The sequence below is a fragment of the Amphibalanus amphitrite genome, unplaced genomic scaffold, assembly GCF_019059575.1.
Source record: "Amphibalanus amphitrite isolate SeventyFive unplaced genomic scaffold, NRLGWU_Aamphi_draft 000001F_arrow, whole genome shotgun sequence".
In the NCBI taxonomy this organism is placed as follows: domain Eukaryota; kingdom Metazoa; phylum Arthropoda; class Thecostraca; order Balanomorpha; family Balanidae; genus Amphibalanus; species Amphibalanus amphitrite.
The window spans coordinates 1,456,424-1,479,397 of record NW_024881499.1 but is presented as its reverse complement, the minus strand read 5'-3'; the positions used below and the strand labels follow the sequence as shown (position 1 = coordinate 1,479,397).

At 49.9% G+C, this 22,974-nt stretch overlaps 1 protein-coding gene across 6 annotated transcripts; it reads right to left on the bottom strand.

Moving 5' to 3' along the window:
- Nucleotides 1-1,907: 1,907 nt before the first annotated feature.
- Nucleotides 1,908-21,859, bottom strand: LOC122385108 (arginine and glutamate-rich protein 1-like). Of its 6 annotated transcripts, none has more exons than XM_043373473.1 (13): nucleotides 21,843-21,859; nucleotides 20,610-20,778; nucleotides 20,327-20,397; nucleotides 19,844-19,988; nucleotides 10,701-10,827; nucleotides 10,265-10,349; nucleotides 9,584-9,730; nucleotides 8,900-8,991; nucleotides 8,122-8,265; nucleotides 7,463-7,561; nucleotides 6,882-6,974; nucleotides 6,595-6,757; nucleotides 1,908-2,335 (listed from the first exon to the last, which is right to left on the bottom strand). In XM_043373473.1, exons 2-13 carry the CDS (start codon nucleotides 20,731-20,733, stop codon nucleotides 2,261-2,263), a joined length of 1,365 nt encoding a protein of 454 aa, XP_043229408.1. In that variant the 5' UTR covers nucleotides 20,734-20,778; nucleotides 21,843-21,859; the 3' UTR covers nucleotides 1,908-2,260. The 6 variants fall into 6 exon arrangements, with proteins under 6 accessions (XP_043229408.1, XP_043229083.1, XP_043229255.1 ...); XM_043373148.1 differs by lacking the exon at nucleotides 21,843-21,859 and adding an exon at nucleotides 21,473-21,818; XM_043373320.1 differs by lacking the exon at nucleotides 21,843-21,859 and adding an exon at nucleotides 21,473-21,760 and having other exon boundaries at nucleotides 20,610-20,743.
- Nucleotides 21,860-22,974: the final 1,115 nt, after the last annotated feature.

Sequence of the window (22,974 nt, the reverse complement as noted above, 5' to 3'; positions counted from 1 at the left end):
ATTCGAACCCCGTGTAACTTCAAACGCGAGGTTAGTGCGTTAACCACTACACTACGCAGCCAGCTAACGAATTTGGTTTGTTTTTGTTGGGTTATGCCCTTTCGGTCTGACAAGACCATTTCAGAGCCGGAAGGATCAAAGGATGGAGACATTGGTCTTCTTGGCGAGCACCCTGGGTCCAGTTCATATAGTTAGAGTCCCTGGTCCCATTGCTGTTACGTGACACTTATTGGAAAGGGCGATCCCACAATGGATTCATATAGCCACTCTTACACACCTGCACCAACGTTTCCCAAAGTGTCCCTTTGATAGAGTGGCACTTTGGCAAAGTGACACTTGCCGACTGGCCTTTTTATATGAACTGGGCCCGGCCCTGGTGAGTTGCCGGGGCTGACCCTGACCAAAGGATAGGCCGAGCAGCCCCCAAGCACTCACCGCACCCGGCTACGGGCGAGCTCGGCTTACGGGCAATCCCAAATGGGATAAAGTTTCCCGTCCACCAGTCCGGATCAGGGGGTTGCGGCGTGGAGGAAGATTTGAGTTTCCTGAGGATATTTTGAATACAGAGGCTCTTTATGAAACATGAAACATGTATTTTATATTATTTTAACGGTCAAAACAGCGGCCGATGTCGGTCCGACGTCGCCCCGACGTCGGCCCGACGTCGGCTGGACCTCAGCAATTGATCTCGGTCCGACGTCGGCCCGACGTCGGCTGGACCTCGGCTGGACGTCGGAACATGCGGGCATATCCGACATCCAGCCGACGTCGTGCCGAGGTTGGACCGACGTCGGGCCGACGTCGGCATGCCGGTGCCGAGTTGCCGACGTCACCCCGACGTCGGGCCGACGTCGGCATGTTTACTGGGTATTTAGCTAAAACTTGCTAGAGTTAGTCATAATTATGCGTTCTATCACATATATTCCGTTTTTTTTTTTCGAGAAGTCAAAAACTTTTTGAAAAAATGTAAAAATATAAATTTTTGATTTTATTATATTAAATTTTCGAAATTTTCAAAATTTCGAAAATCCGAGATAGCACTTTGATAGCGCAGTCTATTCTGAGTCCTCTCATGCAAAGAAATTGGATCTAGCTTAAAAATTAAGCTCTTGGGAGCGATTGCCGTAGTTCAATGTTTTGCGTCGAAATCGGCCGAACATGACGTCACTCTGACGTCATTTCCGGCCGACCTATAGTAGTTACGAAGTTCAAATTTTGACACAAGGTGTCAAATTGATGCAGCCTAAGGTACTGAAAGCTTGGCGTCGATACGTCAAGCGGTTTGGAAGTTATTGTAGAAAAACGGGGGGGGGGGCTATATAGCCCCCCTCCCCCCAGTGGGGCGCGGGTTAATCATGCAACGTGGCAGGTAGGTATGGGAACTGCTAAATAATGTAACCTATGATCTTTTGCGGGGCTGTATCGCTGGCCGATTTGTCAGTGCCAAAATCGGCGAACTTCGACCTTTGACAACCTGTGACCTCACAGTTGACCTGATCTAAAAATGACTGCTGTTCTTTCTCAATGATTTTGACGCTCTTTTAAAGGCCACTTGCCACTAGTATCACTACGTGGCCCAGGAGCCAGGTTAGACTGGGGTGTTCAAGCATTCCGCTGGCCCGGCAAAAGTCGCCCCTAACACCGGTTAAAATGATCGACTCTTTTACCTGTCTAGTGACCTCAACCATACAAAAACGGTGTGTGAGATCACTACTTATGGAATGGCTTCATCAACTCTTCAACAGTAGTAAGAGCTCGTGCACCTAAATTGAGTCCGATTTCCTCGTAGCTGCAGTCATGTGCCCATTGCTGACGTAATTGTCGCCGCCAGTCACCATGCATTTCATGGGTCATCATCGTTGACAGCCAAACACCCGAGTCACTGGTTCAGAACTCAAACAAGTTAGTCGGAAATGCTATCATTTATTTATTTCAATGATATAGACAGATGACAAGCATGCATCTTTGTCGCAACATACTCCTGCCAGGCACCGATGTAGCTGATTTCACATAATGTTACACCCCATGCTGGGGATGAGTTAGAACTCAAAGTTCATCGCCGTTCAGCCATTGCCGTCGCTAAAACTGACCGGGCCGGTATCCCGCCGTGTCTACTAGCCGTGCAGCTATGTTAATATACTCGTATTGACAGAGTGGCGAGTATGTGCACGCAGTGGACGGCGACCGACACCCGGGCGACTGATAACGGTGGGGCGGTCGGTGAGGTGCGCCCGGCCCCGCTCCGGGCGGCCGGCCGACCTCACTGGTCCTGCGCCTCTATCATGGCCAGGATGTCGTCCTGGAGCCGGCTGCCCTCCGACCGCACCCAGTCCACCTGTGAAACGGAGCCGTCGCAGGCGTATCGGTGGCGGTGAGTCGTCACAGTCGTCACAGGAGCCGTCACAGTCGCCACAGGAGCCGTCACAGTCGCCACAGGAGCCGTCAGAGTCGCCACAGGAGGACGTCAGAGTCGCCACAGGGCAGGGGCCCGGGAACGATTTTCAAGTTGGGGGGGCGAGCCTAAAATACCTGACATGATGCATATGAAACCGTGGCGTAGCTAGGGGTCTACGTACCCCTCCCCCTCCATCGGGTTCAAAGGAACCCTCGGGTCCGAGGGGCCCTGCGGCGCCATTTGACCGCTGAGGGCTAACGATTGCCATATTTCGACTTAGAAGGGCCCCATGGGGCTCGTTAGAGTACCTCATGGACCCCAAATAGGCAATAGCCACACTAAGATCTCCATAAGGGCCCCACGCCGGCTTCTGAGGGCCTCTTATGGCTTTTAAGGGCCCCGCGGTGGTCTCCAAAGGCCCGTTACTGGCCTCTTGAGAGTTCTTACCGGCCTATGAGGGGCCACACCTGGGCATTTCCCGCCTGTGATGGTCCCGCATTTATTTTTCTGAGGGCCCCATAACGGCAACTGTGGGGCCCTCATCGGCGCCTATGGGGGCTCACGGCCATATCGGTGTCTCTGAGGGTTTCACACCCCCAACTCTGAGTGCCTACACCAGTGCCTAAAAGCCCTATATTGGCGGCTCCGTGGACCCAACCAACACCTGCGCATCTAAAACAAGGCCATCCACTGGTGACTTTTGAGGGCCCCACACCGGTGACTCTTAGGGCCCCACCGGCGTCTGACAGTACCATGCCGGTCTCTAAGGACCCCCACAGGACTTCCTCTGTCGGCCTAAGGGCCCCTTGCCGGTCACTGAGACCCCCTGCTGGCTTGTAGAGAGCTCGCGTCAGCAGCTCTTAAGGTCCCACACCCGTCTGTAACGGCTCCACACCAGCGTCTATGAGGGCCTACGCAACGCCTGTAAGAACCCTCACCGGCGCCTCTAAGAGAATCACACTAGCACCTCTAAGTGCCCACACCGGCACCTGCATGACGGCCCCATACCAGTGCCTCTAAACTCTATACTCTATAGGCCCCTTACCGGCGGCTCTGAGGGCCCTGCGCCGGCGATTCTGAGGGTGCTACCGATAAACGAAGGCACCACACAAGCCCCTAGTGTCACTGAGCTTTAATCCCATACCGGCCCTCCGAGGGCGCCACGTCAGTGCACTCATTGCCCTACACCCCTCCCTCACACCCGGAGCGGGTAAACTGTGATATATGTACCTATAGCAACGATTTTACCACCGTTGTATGTACAGTCCACAGCAGAAGTAATGTGTGGTTTCAGTCATGGGTATGTTCTGCTTCTGAAGCCTAGGAACGATCAGCCAGACTGCAACGAGACTTTAAATGTAGCTTACATGTATCTTCACCCTTGCAGCTACAACTTTATCTATTGACGTGTTCTTTTCAATCACTTCTGCTTTTAAAAATCGTCGGTCAAAGCCATCCGTTGAGATTGGTAAAACCACACATTACTTTAGCGGTGGGCTGTACGTTATGTATTTTTCAAAGTTGACTCAAAATGGTCCATTATAAAATCTGGCCTGCCAAACTTATGGCTAAGGTCAGGCTCAAACCAAAGCGGGTTGACAATAGCAGATGTTGTCAAATCGATACTGTACCAATCAGCAGAAACCATTCAGATGGCAAGGAAAAAGCCGTGTGTTGATGTTTAGATGTATGAAGGAAACAAGAAGGAATGAAGTCCGGAAAAGGGAGGAAAGATCCTTTCTCGCTGCCTCAAAGTTGAGGGGGCGCCGCCCCCTCGGCTCCCAAGTTGGGGGGGCAAGCGCCCCCGCTGCCCCCCCTGTTCCCGGGTCTATGCCACAGGGGGACGTCAGAGTCGCTACAGGGGGCCGTCATAGCCGCCACAGGGGGCCGGCTAACGTGGGACACCCATACATCTCACCGACTTACTGATAAGTTACCGAGTTGTTACACGCTGGGTCAACATGTTAAATTAAACACAGAGAGAGGAGGCTGAGATAGATCGATAGATGAATAGATAAGATAGATACGCCTTTTGTCGGTTAAATTCGGTGCGTAATCGTCCACTTTAGAACTAATGAACTGTGTGTAGACATACCGCAGTATTATGTACAAGAAGCGCATAACTCGGCGCAGGCCAGGCAGTCGGCAATATCGCGCTCAATTTCGGCACAGCGGCAATATGTGCGCTGTCGCCAAAAATGGAGGGTATTGCCGCTGTACCGAAATTGAATGCGATATTGCCGACTGCCTGACCTGCGCCGAGACATGCGCTTCTTGTACCTAATATTCCGGTATATCTACACACAGTTCATTACTTCTAAAGTGGACGATTACGCACCGAATTCAACCGACAAAAGGTGTAGATTGATAGATAGATGTGTTGATGAATAGATAAGCAGGTACTTTTTTTTCTACACCGCCACCCATGAACAGGTGACCAGGAGTGCCCCCTCCCTCTATCCCAGCGACACACAGAACCTTACGTTAACACCAGAAAACTTAATATGACAAGTCGCGGCACTCCCTGCTAAGAGTAAGGAAAAAAAAAACAAAAGAAGGCGAATATCAGAGGAGTAAGCATGCTGTTAATAGATGGTATAAAAGAAGCAAAGTAGTCACAACTGCAAACAGTTAGTGACTGCCCTCCTACATCCCTGAAACGCCCACTGATGCTCACTCACACAGGGGAATGTTAGTGGGAGGAAGACAACTGAGGGGGATACAGTCATACATACATAGTGGATAGTTGTAGGTAACATCTCTGGTCAAATTCAGGCAGGGTCATTTACTGAGCCTTTGTAAGGCCGTCCAACTAAGCAAGGCTTGTTGTCAGACGGCCCACAGAGGCCAGTTCCGAAGTGGCTGGTGTAGAAATTAGGACAGGTAAGGCAATAAAGCAATAAAGGCAACATAACGAGACTGGCAGGCGATATCAAAAGACGCAAAAAAAAAAACAAGCAAAAAAACAAAAACAAAAACAAAGAACACAAAAAATCACATACACACAATGGGAAAGGGGTAACCGAAAAGGAAGGACGGGTAACAGAACTAGCTACTCGATAATAAAGATGTTTTTTATGTGTATAAAACGTACATACTAATATACATGGAACATATATTGATGAGAAACACTGTATTCAATGAATCAACCATACTGGCTTAGGAAGAAACTTTTGGAGATGTTTTTGATAACGGATTTCGAAGTTGGCACCGTAGAAAGTCTAGGAAATAAAGGTACCATAATTCTGTTCCAAATTCTAGGCCCAGCCCATGATAAAGTATGAGTTTTGTAAACTCTATATGCAAATGACTCATTGAAATGTTTAACGGAACGATTAATTCTAGTAGGTTCGGAGGTTACAAAAAGCTCAGCAATAGCAGATGGCAGGTTCCCATTAAGTTTTCTGTGTAATAGTAATAACATTTGTTGATGCCCAAGATCCCTAAGTTTAAGAAGTTTAAATTTCCTGAATATTGGCGCCGTATGAGCCAGTCTTGGCTGTCCATCGATTATTCTAACAGCTCGTTTCTGAAGTTTTTCTAATTCTGGCCTTACCTGTCCTAATTTCTACACCAGCCACTTCGGAACTGGCCTCTGTGGGCCGTCTGACAACAAGCCTACAAGCCAGCAAGGTACTAAGTACATAGATAAAATTAAACATAAATAAATAAATAAATAAATAAATAAATAAATAAATAAACAGATAAATAAACAGGCCGGTCCCGTAGCTCAGTTGGTAGAGCGAAGGACTCCGCGTGGTGATAGCACGCGTTCCCGGTTATAACAGTACGGGTTCGAAGCGCGACGGGCGCTTGACATTTATGGGCCTCCTGACGGGTATGGTTGCAGTTGGAGGCAGGCCGCAGCCAGGCGAAGTCAGTGAGGGGACCGGTCGTGCGCGGCTATGTGCGCACGTTAAACTTTGGGCTCTAAATTCTGCCACAGAACCGGAGTTGCGTGACCTGAGGGTAGAGGGCGGGCTCAACGCAACAAGCTTCGCTTAGCGGGGGCTCTGCCCTTGTGAATCCTTCCATTCAAAATATTCTGACTAAATTTATAATAAAAAATATGTAAAAAAAATCGATAGAGAAGGAAATTAGGAGTCGAGATAGACACAAACGACATACAGACATACAGACAGACAGATTAACAGACAGACAGACAGACAGACAGACAGACAGAGTGGCGAGTGACTGACCGCGTCAGCCAGCTGCTGCTCGCGGTGCTGCAGCTCCTGCAGTCGGCGCTGCTCCCTCTCGGCCTCCTGCTGCGCGCGCTGCTCCAGCAGCTCGGCCTGCTCGGCCAGCTGGCCCGTCTCCTGCTGGTCGGCGGCCAGCCGCGCGCGCGCCTCCTCCTGCACCCTGCCGGAGCGACCACCGGGCGCGGCGGTCACACACGGCCCACACGACCTCAGCTGCCGACCCACAGACCAGCACAGACCAGCGCAGGGCACCGCCACCGAGCCGCACAGCCAGCACAACTCACCGCTCGCGTTTGTCGAGCTCCGCCTGTTTGTCCTTGATGTAGCGCTCATACTTTTGCATCTCGCCCTCTCGGCTCTCCTCTATCATCTGGCACCTGGAGCAGAGCGAGACGGTGAGCGGTCGGGCGGCCGCAGCGGCACTGGGTATCAGCCGGGTACAGGACAGGACGGCGGCAGCGCACACAGCACACGGCGCGACTACCACCGACACGAACTGACCGGACCAAACGACCAGCTCCCAGCCGGCATACAGCCGAAACTCCCCCAGTCCCCAGTGCAGGGAACGGCACGACGCCACCGCGCCACCCCCTCCCCGCCCCCTGCAGTGTGGGTGGAGACCGTTCACACATAGGCGTCATGACTAGATGGGAAGTCACGCGCCACAGGAGAGGGATCATACGCCGACCGGGGAGGACACACATCATTCCAGAGGGGTCGGGCGTCACTCCAGGTGGAACGTCACGTATCCCTCGAGGCCAGTTGCGCGTCACTTGAGGTTAGGGAGGGGGAGGTTAACAGATCCCTCGAGGTCCCAGGAAGTCACAAACATCCCTGAAAGGGGGTGAGGGGGTACCACACTGACTTGTTGACGGCCAGCCGGGCTGCGCTGCGACGCTCGGTCTCCTCCAGCAGGATCGCCTCCATGTCCTTAGTGACCGCCGTCAGCTCACCGCTCTTGTCCCTGGAGCGCGCAAACGCACGAAACGCAGCTCAACTTCTACTTCGCTTTGACACAGAGCAGCGTTAACAGTCGGGAGTTGCAAGAGATCGTGGGAGATAGCGCAATGTTTCAACGACATTTTTATCCCCGTTAGCTGCGAGCATACAATCATCAATCTGCCACTAACATACACATCAACCGACCATCTCGTATAGCAACAGCCCGGTATCCGGGAGCTGTTCAACAGTTCATCCCATTGACCTCTGGAACTCGGAGAGCCCCCACTGACCTCTGACCCGCCCCCACTGACCTCTGACCCGCCCCCACTGACCTCTGACCCGCCCCCACTGACCTCTGACCCGCCCCCACTGACCTCTGACCCGCCCCCACTGACCTCTGACCCGCCCCCACTGACCTCTGACCCGCCCCCACTGACCTTTGACCCGCCCCACTGACCTTTGACCCGCCCCCACTGACCTCTGACCCGCCCCACTGACCTCTGGCCCCGCCCCACTGACCTCTGACCCGCCCCACTGACCTCTGGCCCCGCCCCACTGACCTCTGACACCGCCCCCACTGACCTCTGGCGCTCGGAGAGCTCGCGCACCACCTCGGCGTGCTGCTCGCGCCGCTGCAGCTCCTCGTGTGCCTGCTGTCGCTGCTGGCGGTCGCCGCGACTCTGCTGCAGCTGCTCAGAGACCGTCTGCCGCTGATTCTCGGCCGCGCTGACCGGGGCAGGGGAGCGTTAGCGGGCAGCCAGCACCTCGGCCGGGCCGCCGCCGGGCAGAGACCACTGGTCACAGAGGGGTAGGTAGCGTCCGTGGCGGCACGGACAGAGCGGGCACGGCTGACTAAATTCAGCAGACACAATGCCCGATTCGTTTGTTTGTTGAGGTCACGCAGGTAGGAAATTATAAAACAAATGGTGAGTGTCTTAGCATGCTCCTGGCAGAGCGACAGGTGTACCACCGGGAACACAGGGAAACTGTGACTCTGGCCGACTCAGTGCCTGCCGCCAGCATATCGACAACCAGAGCCGACCGGGGGATCGGGGGGGGGGGGGGGGCGGCCACGAACGTCACAGTTTCACAGCCCTCTGCTGCGGCTGCGGCCCGGCACCGGAAATGACAGCTGCAAACCAGCAGGCGCAAACAAACGCTGGTATGCCTACTGTAATAGCTCCATAACAGTAGCAAAACCTGGCAGCGCCCGCATGCAGCTCATCATTAAGATCTACAGAGTAGTGAAGTCCAAAGTCACGGCTTTTGACCTCGATAGCGGCAGCATGGCAATGGGTAGCAGGAACGTCGAGCACTGCTCTACCTCCCCTCCCTCCCCCGCGCTCGGCCCGGTCCTCACCGCAGCTGCTCCTGCGCCCTGGTCAGCGTCTGCCGCACCTTCTCGGGGGACCCGACCAGCTGCGCCTCTAGCGCCGTCCGCTCCTCGTTCAGCTGCCGGGAGGAGGGGGGCGCTCAGAGACCAGCGGCGGCCGGCCGCCACCCCACCGGCCGTCAGAGCCTCAACAGACGGCCAAACCCACACCGCAACGGCAAACCAAACAACCCTACACATCACCCTTGGTTGTTGGTTCGTCGAGTCTACGAACCCATATTATTACGGAGATTCCAGTCCGGCCAGTCGGCTCAAACGTCAACACATCCAGCATGTCCGTGCGCTGATATCACAAGGAGATGGGGTGGGGTGCCGTGTGGGCCGGTACCCTCAGACGCCCCTGCCGCCACCGGCAGCGAGTGGTGCCCCGGTATGGAGCCCAGTATTCAGGGCCCCACCAGGACTGGGTGTGTACCAGTGTGTACCGGCATTCGCAGGCGTCCCAGCCCCGCCAACAGTGGGCGATACTCTAGTAGGTAGCGGGACGCCAAGGCACCCCAGCCCGGCCAGCAGTGGGCGGTGTCCCCGGGATCCACAGACACCCCCCCCCCCGGCCAGGAGTGGGCGGTGTCCCCGGGATCCACAGACGTCCCCGCCCGGCCAGGAGTGGGTGGTGTCCCCGGGATCCACAGGCGTCCCCGCCCGGCCGACCTTGGCGTCCTGGACGGCGTCCTCGCTCTTCTGGTCCTCGAGCCGGGCCACCTCTGCGCGCGTCTGTTTGGCCTCGCGCTCCAGCTGCTCCTTCTGGTCGTGCAGCGCGCTGATCTCCTGGTTTCGGTCGTCGATCGCACTGTGCCGCTGCGCGAAAACACGTCGGGTCAAAGTAACGGAGCATGAAAGACTTCGTAATATTTTGAGGTATTACGATGCCATCAAAAATTGTTAAACACATGCCGTAACAGAAGTTAGTGCGTTCCTAGTCTTTCCGGCTTTAGTCCAGCCATGGATGTTGATTTCCGCCAGATTGGGGGTGCCCGAGCTCCCCAAAATCCCCGCCGGCTCGGCCGGCTTGGCTTTGGAGCCCCAACAGACGGCGCGGGTCACGGTCACCGCTAGGGCGGCGGCGAATTTGTTAAGCCCGGGCACCCCCAACTCGGCGGAAATCGACACCCATGAGTCCAGCGATTCATGCTCGCCATCCTAACTGATGATGAAACGATCAACCCAATCACATATATCTACACGACAGATCATGACCGGACATAAATGAAGACCCCCTTCGCACAAAGGCCGCGCCAATGGCATTGTTTGGCCGTGCTGATACTGCACCAGCCGCCAGGAGAGCGGCGTCACTATTGATAGCGCCGACCGACGGCCGTCCGGCGGGCTTACCTGCTGCAGCTCTACTTTCAGCTCATCTTCGCGCTCTATTTCCCTGTGAATGTTGCTCTTCAGAGCCTTATTTTCATTGACGAGCCTGTGAAAAAGTACGACTACCGTTACTCACCAATAACTTGATCAATGACCAAACGAGTCACTGAACATCGGCGATACATGAAACACCTACAGGGACGCCTTCTTACTGGTAACTGGAATCATCGCTGAAACTGTAACAAAATTACGATTCAATTTATCAACACCAATGCCTATGATGGCTAGGAAGCAGGATTACGATTCAATTTATCAACACCAATGCCTATGCTGGCTAGGAAGTCAAGTCATCTCCTTCCCCCAGGCGTGATCAAATACAGCACCTCCCCCAATGATCACCCGTGTATTGGTGATGCCCCGTCTCAGGTCGGAGTCCGCCGTACCCACCCGTGCTCACCTCTCCTCGTACAGGATCTCCTGGTCGGTCTTTTTGATGGTCTCGTCGGCGTACTCGTCGCACATGCGCTGGTGGAGCAGCGAGAAGTTGGCCAGCGCCGAGAGTTGGCGACGCAGCCGCTTCGGATCTGAGCGGCGAACCAGGCCGCCGTCAGAGCACCGCTGGCGCTCCAGCACACCACACACCGATAGCGCTACCATTGACCATTAGCTTTTATTGGAAAGTAGCCCAGACAAAGGGCTGACAAAGGCTATGAATTTAACGCTTCTTCAAGGAAGTTTCAGTGTTAGATAGCTAGACGTAAAAATGCATTTTCTATAGCAAATGTCAGTAAAACTACGCTGGCAAAATTATCAAATGTAACTAATCACATGTAACTAAAATGAGTTATAGTTAATAAAAATGAGGATAACTTGCAGATATCGTATATTTAACCCGCGCCCCGCCGACGCTCCTGTAATTTCACGCCCTGCCAAGGGAGGGGCAATGGTTGAACATCTTCCCGTCTAACTGGCTCCTGAGCCATAGAGCGACACGTGGCACGCGGCGTTCGAAAGAGCGTCAAAAATAATAATTAAATTACTCCAGCCATTTCTTTAGGTTTGGTCAAAAACCAGGCCACCAGAAGTCATTAAAGGTCAAATTTCGCCTATTCCGACAATTTTTGGCAAAGCTCAGGAATGGAGAGCTATAGCGCCGCAGCAAATGCGCAGTCGATAGCTCTTTACGCTCTTTTTGGTAAACGTCCTCAGATTTGACCTACCGTCAACGGATAACATCCAGAGGCCAAACTGTAAAAAGACGGGTTTTGAGGAAACAGTTTTTCTGCAATGACTTTTGACACAGAACTTGCACGAGCTTCCTTTAACCCGCGACCCGTTGGGGGGGGGGGGGGGCAAAGGGCCCCTGTGATTTTTCGGAGATAACTCAGAAACGGCTGCGAATTTCGACTTGAAACTTTCAGTACCTCTCCGGACATCAATTTTACACAACTCCTGAAAAAATTAGGGTCATCTCCAGGGATGCGGAGCCGGAGCCGGAGTCGGAGCCGGAGCCGCCGGAGCCGGCATATTTTGCCCGGAGCCGGAGCCGGAGCCGGAGCCGTGAAACAATATAGCCCGGAGCCGGAGCCGGAGCCGGAGCCGCCAAAAAAGGGGGCGACTCCGGCTCCTTTTTATTTTTTGAAGAGGAAAAAAAATAATTGACCTAGTTCGGTTTGACAGTACAAGGCAGTAAAACATATGGTACTTACGTCATGGGCCATCAAGTGAATGAAAAAATCCGAATATCCCCAGTATTCCACAGTACGCAAACAACTTCCTGTTTGCTCTTCCCCCCCCCCCCCACGTCTACTGCATCCCCAGAACATGAGGACCAGTCATCAGGTGACGGCCATTGTTTTCAAACCAGTGCAGTGGACTGCGACTCCCAGCACCGTCTCATCCCACACACCCCCCACCCCTCACCCCCCAATGCAGCCGAGACGGGTGTCAGCTTACGATGGTTCACTGAACTCCGATTCGCGGCGACTGCGTTTCCAATGCCATCGCTTCCTAGCCCTTTGTTCTGCCAGTTCTCTCCGAGGTGCGTTTGCGCGGGGACGCGGTGAGCCGGTCATGGCAAAGAGTAACGCGTATAACCAATCCAATTTTTCTTCCACCCGTATTTAATTGATTGCGTAGGGGATGTACTGAGTCGGAGCCGGAGCCGCCGGAGCCGGAGCCGCCGGAGCCGGACCATTTTACTCGGAGCCGGAGCCGGAGCCGGAGCCGCCATAACATTTCACCCGGAGCCGGAGCCGGAGCCGGAGCCGATTTTTTTCTACGGAGCCGGAGCCGGAGCCGGAGCCGTCTGAAATTTCCACGGCTCCGCATCCCTGGTCATCTCAGATCACGAGCAATAGAGGTCAAACTGAGGTCATGTTCGACGATTTTTCGTCGAAAAAGTTGTTCACGGAGAAAAATCGCAGAAAATCAGGGTTTCAACTTAGCGACTCAAAAATTGGACCGTAGGTATAAAAAAGCATGGCAAACAAAATGGCTATCTCGAAATTTCCAAAATATAAAAATCTCTAGATCTAGGGATTTTCTAACTCTAAATTTAGATTTCTTAAGATATTTTTGAAATTTGAAGAAATTTTCAAAAAACCGGAATATGTGTTAGAGAACCTCTTACTGGCCTTACACATGCCAAAAATTAACAAAACATCTCTAAAACTGCCTGAGATATAGCCATTTGAATGACTGAAAAAGTAGCGACTGTTCTTATGACGTCAAAATATTTTCGGTATTTGTGCTTGAAATCAGTCAGGAGTAATATTTATGATTTTTATTAACCATTTGCTGACAATATGATCCTTTACGTGACTAGTCACTTTTACGTAAAAAATTGTTTTTCGTTGTAAACCGGTACAATTTGACCTTATTTGACCTTCCTGTGACGTCATAGGTCAAAATAAAATGGTCAAGGAGGTTTCTGTGGATACATAATCATATGTCTTCATAAAGACTCGAATATTCACAATTTAACATGCCTTTCCTTACGATTCACCAAAGTGTTTTCTGATTGGTCGAGGCTGACCCCTGTTGTGACGTCACAAGTCATCATCCACTCAGGTGACTATCCACATGCGAGACCTGTCATATACATCATATCCAGACTCATTTTGAAAACTTAGATTTCATTTTTATGAACGACTTCTCGTCATTGCAAATTGGACTGATTTGACCTAGTTTGACCTCCCTGTGACGTCACAGATTAAATATCAAGGTCATCGATATCCTATATTAAGCATCTCGATGAGCTCTTTCGATTGCCGTTTGAATTTTTTTCCGATCTGGCTATTGGTTCCGGAGATACGACGGGGGGCCTTGCCCCCCCCCCCCCCCCAACAGGACCTGGAATCTGCCAGACCTCAACGGGGCGCGGGTTAACCGGAATCGTATTTCTCTCGTCGAAACGCGTCGAACGAACTACAGGATGGCCTTGGAATTCAACTTGAAAATTTGACCTTAGGTCAAAGCAACGCCATGGCTGGAAACGTCGTGTTTCATACCAGTCAATCCGTATCGTAGAGCTGAACACATCTAAAGGCCGTGTTACACTGCCGAATTTTGGTCACGACCCTGTCGCCGAATCATGTCGTGTAGGAAATCGGCGAACAGTTCAACGACAGAGGCGAACAGTTCGCCGACAGAGCTCGATTTGCAGAAAACGGGTGGGGGGCCCCCCTAATCGTGCGCGGGTCAAAGCTGATCCATGATTCGGCGAACATCGCGAATGAATGGCGAATCTGTTGCGAATAGTCGGCGATACCTTGGCAACAAGTCGGCGCACGCAGCGACATGTCGGCGGCGACTCGGCAACTGTTTGGCGATCATGTTCGTTTATTATAAGTTCGGCGAACGGCCACGAAATTTTCATTTTTCATGAAATATTCGTGGTGGTCGTGACGAACCGTAAAAGTCGCGCGGTGGACACCGACTGGTCTGCGAAATGCCAAGACATTGGAGGAAAGATCCCGAATCGGTCCGCGACATAGGATGACTTGCATATTCGTGCACATTCGTGTACCAAAATTCGGCAGTGTAACAAGGGCTTTAAGCCCTTGTTACACTGCGGAATTTTGGTACACGAATGTGTACGAATATGCAAGTCATTATAATTCATATGTCGCGGACCGATTCGGGATCTTTCTTCCACGGTCTTGGCATTTCGTAGACCAGTCGGTGTCCACCGCGCGACTTTTACGGTTCGTCACGACCGCCACGAAACATGATCGCCAAACAGTTGCCGGGTCGCCGCCGACATATCGCTGCGTGCGTCGACTTGTTGCCAAGGTATCGCCGACTATTCGCAACAGATTCGCCATTCATTCGCGATGTTCGCCGAATCATGCATCAGCTTCGACCCGCGCACGATTAGGGGGCCCCCACCCGTTTTCTGCAAATCGGGCTCTGTCGGCGAACTGTTCGCCTCTGTCGGTGAACTGTTCGCCGATTTCCTACACGACGTGATTCGGCGACAGGGTCGTGGCCAAAATTCGGCAGTGTAACACGGCCTTAAAGGTGGCCGTCCACTGGTTAGGCGCGTATTCAGCGCGTTATCGTTCAGCGCCTAGCCCGCGCTGAAAAGTTTAAAGGTAGTGTGCCGCCTTTGAAAGATTTCCCATTTTATTTTTCCTAGGATAAGAAGCTTCTGTTTTTACCTAATATCGCAAAAAAATCAAAAATGGGCCTGGAATAGTGCCTTTTTCGCCTAAAAGTTTATCGGTTTTTCGATATGTATAACAACTGTAGTGGGCTGAGCTGCAAACAGGCGTCGGCAACAATCGCGAATGCGGCGCACATGTGACAATAAGCAAAGGTCATTATCACTGAACTCTGTCATTAGAGAGTTACGACGTACGGGAAGGAGTTATCAGCTGTCTAATCGTAGACAACACAATGTCGAGCCTTAAACTGTAAGCCTGTATTGGTATTGTTTCTTTTATTTGGCTGTCGAACATTATTTATGGTTTGAAATATGATTTTATGTAAAATAATTGATATGAAAAAGCCGTCTCTTAAGTTATGACCCCATTTCACCACACGCAAGTGGCAGAAATGACAATAATCAGCTGACGCATTTTTCTTGGCCGAAGTCAGAGCGCGCGGCCCGACGCACCACCACCGCACTACAAAGTATGAGCAGAAGCCGCGCCCAAAGCCAGGGCCCCGGTAACGTGAGGTAGCCGAGTCGGGGCAGCGTGCGCTGACCCAAGCCGGGGCCGCAGCTTTGGGCGCGGTCTACCGCATCCCCGCGGGCAGCCCCGGGCTATCACATGACACCGGGAGGACGCACGGCCCCGGCTTGGGTCAGCGCACGCTGCCCCGACTCGCGGCTACCTCACGTTACCGGGGCCCTGGCTTTGGGCGCGGTCTACCGCACCACCTAACAGGCGTGTTCGAAACCGCAGGAGATGATGATGAACGGGTTTATCGAAACTTGATTGGATGAGCATATCGGTAATAGCGATTTCAGTGTGTGCATTTATTGTTCATAGTGGTGTGAAATGTGGTTGGGGTACGACCGACAACCCGTCGGGGCGAATTTCGCACTGGGGTACTCAAAATTTGAAGAATTTAAGACGTTTCCATGAGTTTTGAAGGTATGGATAAGTTCTAAAAATCCGGTTCTCCTTATCTGGGCCATTAACTCCATACGGTCCAGGAAAGCTGGCACACTACCTTTAATTATTTCAACTCGTCAGCGAGTAATTCGGTGCCGACCAGCCGACGAATAATCAGCTGACTGCGCTTCATCGCGCGTTCGGCGCTGAACCGCAGTCAGCGCGCAAACCATAGCCTCCAATGTTAAAATCAGCGCATAAATGTGCGCGCCCAGTGGATGACGACCTTTCGGTGTTTTCATCGCTCTAGCATGCCTCTAGCAAAAGTAATTCACGGAAAATAGTTGGACACCTTTCGTGACCTGAGATGACCTCAGGGACATAGGGAGTGGTCATGGGTGCCATTTTCCAGTTCAGTGTGTCATTTTTATTTGTAATTTGAGTTTTTTAGAATGACGTTCATAAAAAGACGCGCCTTTCTATTTTTCCCCATTCACTTACAAGGGAGAGGTCGCAAAATTACCAGACCTTAGGTCATCAATATTAACCTTCCAGGCGGTGGGGGGGGGGGGGGCATTTTTTGCCCCTACCCTTTTAGTTTTTTTCGATATATCTCCAGAACCGCTGCGCCGATCGTCACCAAACTTTCAGTACCCTTCCGTAAATAGTTTTTACATATTGTGACGAAAATTGTTCCAAAGGCTATGATAGGTTGGCCGCTAGTGACGTCGGAGTGACGTTACTTCTAGTTCTACCATTTTCGAAAAAAAGGTTTCGGACGCGGGAAGAGCTGTCAGGCCTACGCACTTTAGAGATACAGAAAAATGTTTTAGACATAAAAGGTGTAGAATTAACAGGGCTTCACGTCACTGCTATCACGGATATTTTACTGTTTTGAATTTTGACCCCCAAAAGCCAAACATATTTTTTTTTAATATAATAGCCAAAAAATGCCAAAAGATTTTTGAATTTAGAAAAACGGAATATATGTGATAGTCTCTACCGCCTTCTATCTACATACCAAATTTGAGAACGATATCTCTTTCTTTGTCCAGGTTATAGCGAAAAAACTGTTCAAAATTAATGACGTCAAATTTCCAAACTCAATTTTTAGCAATTCTAGACCATGTAGCGCAAAACAAAGACCATTATTAGACTCGCCGTGACGAACTGCATCGAATTAATACCCATTCTATGCAATACTATCAACTTTGAACTTTGACATTTTTCACCTGACCTTCACCAGAAAGTGACCTTAAACCGTACCTGATGGTCTTATAACCAACACCATTGACATTTTTAGCGTTGTATTCTTATGAAGAGCTGTGCTCGAAATTATTAACCCGCGCCGGGCCGGTGCTCTGAGATTCCGCACCGGGCCGGGGGGGGGGGTCTGAACAACCCCCCCCCCTTCTAACTCGGCTCCTGGGCCACGTAGCGACACGCGGTAAGCGGCATTAGAAAGAGCGTCAAAAATAATGACGGAAACGCTTCAGTCACTTTTCGGGTCAGGTCTAAGGTCAGGTCGCCAGAGGTCATCACATGATCACAGGTCAAATGTAATCGATTTCAACAATTTTGGAAACTGCCAACGGCTAACTCCGGAACCAATAGAGCTACAGCGACGCAGAAAAGCGCATTCGATAGCCCTTTTACAGACCTTTCTGAGTATTGTTCTCAGATTTGGCCTCAAGTCAACGGTTTAGCCTCAAGAGGGCAAAAAGTGTAAAAATAGCAGTTTTCACGAAAACTGTTTTTTTTTTTCGGCAATAACTTTTGACTCAAGAGTGCCACGACATTACTTTTGGCAGCATCGTGTTCCTCTCGTCGAGACGCGTCGAATAAGCTATTTGTTGACTTTGAAAGGTCATTTTGAAAATTTGACCTCAGGTCAAGGTCATGACCTGACCGAAAAGGGTCATGTTGCATATCAGTCGATCAGTATCGTCGAGCTGAATACATCTGACGTGTTTTCATCGCTCTAGCACGTCTCTATCAAAAGTTATAGCCAAACAACTGCTGGTGACCTTTTATGGCCTGAGATGACCTCAGAGGCACACAGAGGGGTCACAGCCCACAGGTGCATTTTTCCGATTCAGTGTGTCATGTTTACCTATGAACCGATGATAGAGAGGGTTTTGAACACCATTCGTCCAAAATAGACGCATTTCAATTCTCCCATTGACTTATAATGGAGAGGTCGCAAAATTGACCTGACCTTAGGTCACCGACATCAAAATTCCGAGATATACGTTTTGTACATTCTGTTACTCTGATCAATCCCTGCAAGTTTCAAGGTGATCGTTCAGTCGGTGCACCTATGACGAGGGTTGCAACTTTTTCTGAGGTGAGGTCACTTGACGTAACCTGGTGACCTGACCTTGAGAGCCCTGGGTATGAAATTTTCACAACATGTGTAGAAAAGAAGCATGAACAGGTGTGCCAAAAACGGCGGCGCGGACGTTTTTGAGATATCTTCGAAAAACCGCGGGGGAGGGGGATGTTCAAACACCCCCTCCCCCCCAGCCCGGCGCGGGTTAACCCTCGCACGACCAGGCCATTTCTCATAACACGAACGACCAGGGGGGGGGGGTTGTTACGACCCCCCCCTGGCGTTTCGAAACGGAAGGTCGTAGAGCTTAGCGGAAAAAACCAACGGATTGCTCTCAACGAGATCTCGCGATTGGTGGTATATTTTTTGGTCCTAGGTCAACATTTGACCTACTTTTGACCGGTCAAAGGTCAAATTTTCGGAAAAATATACCTTTTTCAACTTTCCGCGGCGATTGCGGCAAAACGGTGGGAGATATCGACTTGAAACCTTCACTATCGTGTTCCTTGATCAATTCTCTATCGTTTGGTATGTATTTCGTTTCCCTAGCTCTAAAAATGGCGCGTTGGGAGCGCCGGAAGTCGGCAAGGTCACAGTCGGCGGCAGAAATTCGAAAAATCAAAATTTAAATTTTTGAAATCTGATTGTATTTTTGGATTTGGGAGGTCCATTTGCTCCCTATAGAAGCTAATATTGCTGCATATTCCCATTGAGGTGACAAGAATTAGCAAAATAGTGGTTCGGGCGCTTTTCAAAAATAGTACCGGACGCTGTTCCTCTTGTGACGTCATAGCTCCGTGACCTGACCTGACCCGGTCAATTTTCTTGCACCACACGATAGCCAATGCTTGCCGCAACATGCATGGGAAGCTTCATCATGATCCATCAAACAATGTGGGTATCACCGGCAGAAAACCTAGGGATTCGGCGCACACGTTTGGTAACTGTCGGCCGGAGGCTGTACCTCTTATGACGTCATAACTCCGTGACCTGACATGACCCGATCAATTTTTTTTCGGCAAAAGATGCGCAAAGGTTGCCCCAGAGGGTATTGAAAATTTCAGCCCGCTACGACAAGCCGTTTAGCGTACACTTCGAAAAAACCTCAGGGGGGGGGGGTTGATACAACCCCCCCCCCCCTAGGCGTTCTAGGGTTAATGAAAATGACTACTCCGGTTAATATAGCCACCGCTAAATAAATCCAAAACGACATGTCACCAAGGTGGATTTATTAAGCGGATTTTACCGTATGTGCAAACAAGATGGATGATTAAGTGAGCCTGGCGAAAAACCGAAGGGTGGGGGGGGGGGGGTGGACTGGTGGTGGTGGTGGTGTTCAGACACTCCCCCGGCAGGGCGTGGGTTAAGGTGGAATGCAGACGATTTCCAAGACGTCAATGATAACATAGACCTGAAGCCTGGCAAAGCGTAAAGCTTAAACAGAGACTAGAGAGGTATATAACACGTTGACGTATACAAGTGCAGGTACCTACGTGCGTACGGCTCTGCGACAAATAGAGCTGCGGAATGATAAGATGTCCACTATAAATGGACTGCAACGTCCGTGGAAAACCTGTTCTTAGACGATTCCAGAGTTAATGACACGTTTTTACGTCCTTTAAATAAAGACGCGATAGCTAAGCACGACGACAATACCGCCCAAGGATGGCTCTGTTGCCACGCACTGCTGACGGCACTTACTCGGTTGTAGGAGATCCTCGATGATGAAGGAGTCGTAGTGGACGCAGCTCAGCAGCGAGCTCATCACTCGGAAAAAACGCATCACCGGCGCAATGTCTTGGTGCGTTTCGAAAAAATGCACACGCGCCATGGCGTCAAATGGGACCTGGCGATAAGGGTGATGTCATGGATCTGATAAAAAAAAAAAACAAAGATCACATGTGGTCTACATGATGAATGACACACTGACCAAAATCCACGCTCAAGACGAGAAAGGAGCACAATAACCATGTTTGTGTTGCAGGTACAAAATGGAAAAGCAATCTCAGCCTGACAGAATATGCTGCTCCTTGTTCAGGGGTGTAGGCATCAAAATGTAACTAGCTCTTCAACATTTGGAGTATTTTGTGGCAACTCGTTAGAAGGGATAATTTTATTTACTGTAATTGCACATCAAGGTGGGAACTTGACCGACTGAACAAGACAATACTTCAGTACACTCACCATTGTGCACACATCTAGATTCCAGCTGAATATGTCAGTCAGAAACACACGAAATAGCATCAACGTTGTTTCTGAAAAAAACACAAAGGCATTAATGGTATTTCTTATCACTCCAATCAATCGTTACTGCAGTGTCTTAGCAATAAAGAAAATCAGAAATATTGGCAATGAACAGCAATGTAGCAGAATAGCTGGTATTGTGGGTATCATAGTGTTTTAATTGTCATTAAAATACAAAGTAATTCTCATACTTCATAGTAGCTAACTACCTACTATGACATACCTGTGGTGGGGCTGCGAAGAGCAGCAAGCGTGATGGGGCTCTCAGGGCCGAGCATCTCCTTTCCCAGGTTGATGAGCTCCTCCTCCGACAGGGTCGGAAATGACATACTACTGCCGCTCGCCATCTCAGCTGCCCTTCAAAGTCAAACAATTGGCAGCTATCCTGGGGGCTGAGGCAGGTGATATAGGTACATATTCAAGTATAGCAGAATTCTAACTGCAGGTAACAAATATGTTATAGATATTTAATACCAATAACCTATTTGTTCCAGTTAGAGCTTAGATAGTTTGTGAATACCTGGTATTCACAAACTATCTAACCCCGCGTTTGATGTCTCTCGGACTGTGAAGATTCTACACCGTCCGGCCAATCACAGAACTGCAGCCAAGCCCCCACTGACCTTGCATGGGGTTGGCCGGACGACATAGAATCTTTGTTGTCTGAGACATCGAGCGCAGAGTAAAATCCTAAACTCATAGTCATCATCAAAGCATCCAATATTGGACATAGGTATTTAAAATAGAACAGAAAATCCTGATGGTCTAGTCTACCAACTGGCAACTGACCAACGCTCTACAAACTACCGACACTCTTCGTACACATACCCCAGATTCTTACAGATACATGTACCTATTCAAATCATGCATTTTTATTTATTTTTTCACTGATTACTCTGTGCTTATAAGAAGTAAGGGTACACCTATAGCAAACATGAGTTTTCAATATCAGCACCTAAAAATAGGCATCAAATTTTTGGCATCATTCACATAAAAGACTGTACCTAACCTTCTTGTGACCCCAATTCAGTGTAATTGCCTATATGCCTAAAGGGCGTATTTCTAGTAATATTAAGATTTTCAAACCTTATTGTACAGGTGCCTAGCCGAAGACCATATTTGGACTTGATTCGCACCATATATTCATTGAAATGCACTTTCAATTTTCAAACACTAGCGCCACTAGCGCCAATACTAAGCGTAACAACCACGCCACTATTGTATCACGAATAACACCTATTTTGCTGTCACAATTTACTTTAAAAAAGTTAATGCGGTATTTTCCGATTTGCCACTAGTAAGCATAGCTGACTGATTTGGAGACTGCTATCTACATCAAGCAAACAAGTCAAGTAGGAGATAAAGTAAATAAGAAACATGGAGAAACCGGAGTTGACACCAACGTGCAAAGTCAGTAGCGGCGGAACACCTTCAATCAAAGGGGGGCACTACCGACTTTTGGTCCCATTCTTTCCATGCAACGCCCATAGGGCTAATGTTAAAATGCCAAAATCAAAGGGGGGCACGATGCCCCGGTGCCCTCCCTGTTCCGCCGCCTATGTGCCAAGTCCAACAAAAGAGGTGCAAAATCAAGATGCAAGAGGTGCATAATCAGATGCAATCGGGGCATTCCACGTCAAATCGAACAAAAATCGGCTGTTTTGCACCTTACCATCAGCGATTTCATTATAAATTTGTGAGCGAGTTCCTGTGTCGCCCCGGACATTACATTGATGTTTTTTGCACATTCTGACCACAGGTCTTCTAAATATAGGGCATCAAATTTTTACAAAATGTTGCATCTTTATATTTTTGAACGACCATAACTTTGGTTGTACTTGTTTGATTTGAATGAAATAAACCTTACTGTTTAGGTAATTTCTTAAGCATTTGTTTAGAATTGCATCGACTTAAATATATGACCTTGAAATTTGCTTAACTCTGTTCTTAAGCACAAAAATTGAAATAGCAAAAAACACGCCACCTTCGATTTGGCTCATTTTCATATATTTTATTGCCTACCATATTCTTAACAACCTGTGAAAAAAATTAGAGTGGGCCATTCATAAGTTTTGAAGAAAATGGCACATATGCAAACGTATGTTAGCACGCGCAGTGGAGGGGGAAGAGTGAATTTCGCCCCACCCCTCCTGTTTTTCGCCAATATCTCATAATATTGATGCGAAATTACTTATGGCTACCTGTCCAGAATTGAATTACACATCTCATCGTGCAAGCAATAAGAAAATCGGTTCACAACTGTTCTAGTAATAGCGGTGTAAAGTGAACATCCTGTCGCCGCGGCGACGCGGCGACTCGGCAGCCGGCGCCGACCGCTACGCGCCGCCTGAATTGTAGACTGTGCCGGGACGGAACGGAACGGTTCCGTCTTTACATCGCGCTCCTTACCGCTGATTACGTTCGATTCGCGTCAATTTTTGTGAGAAGACTAAGAAATGTACAGACAATCTTATGGTGAAAGAATTCTGAACATAGGTTGGTAAACAATTGAAATATGAACGTGTAAACACAAAATTGTGATTGCTGCGTTTCCCGCGTCGGCCGATCCCGCCTCAGCCCAGTGCTGC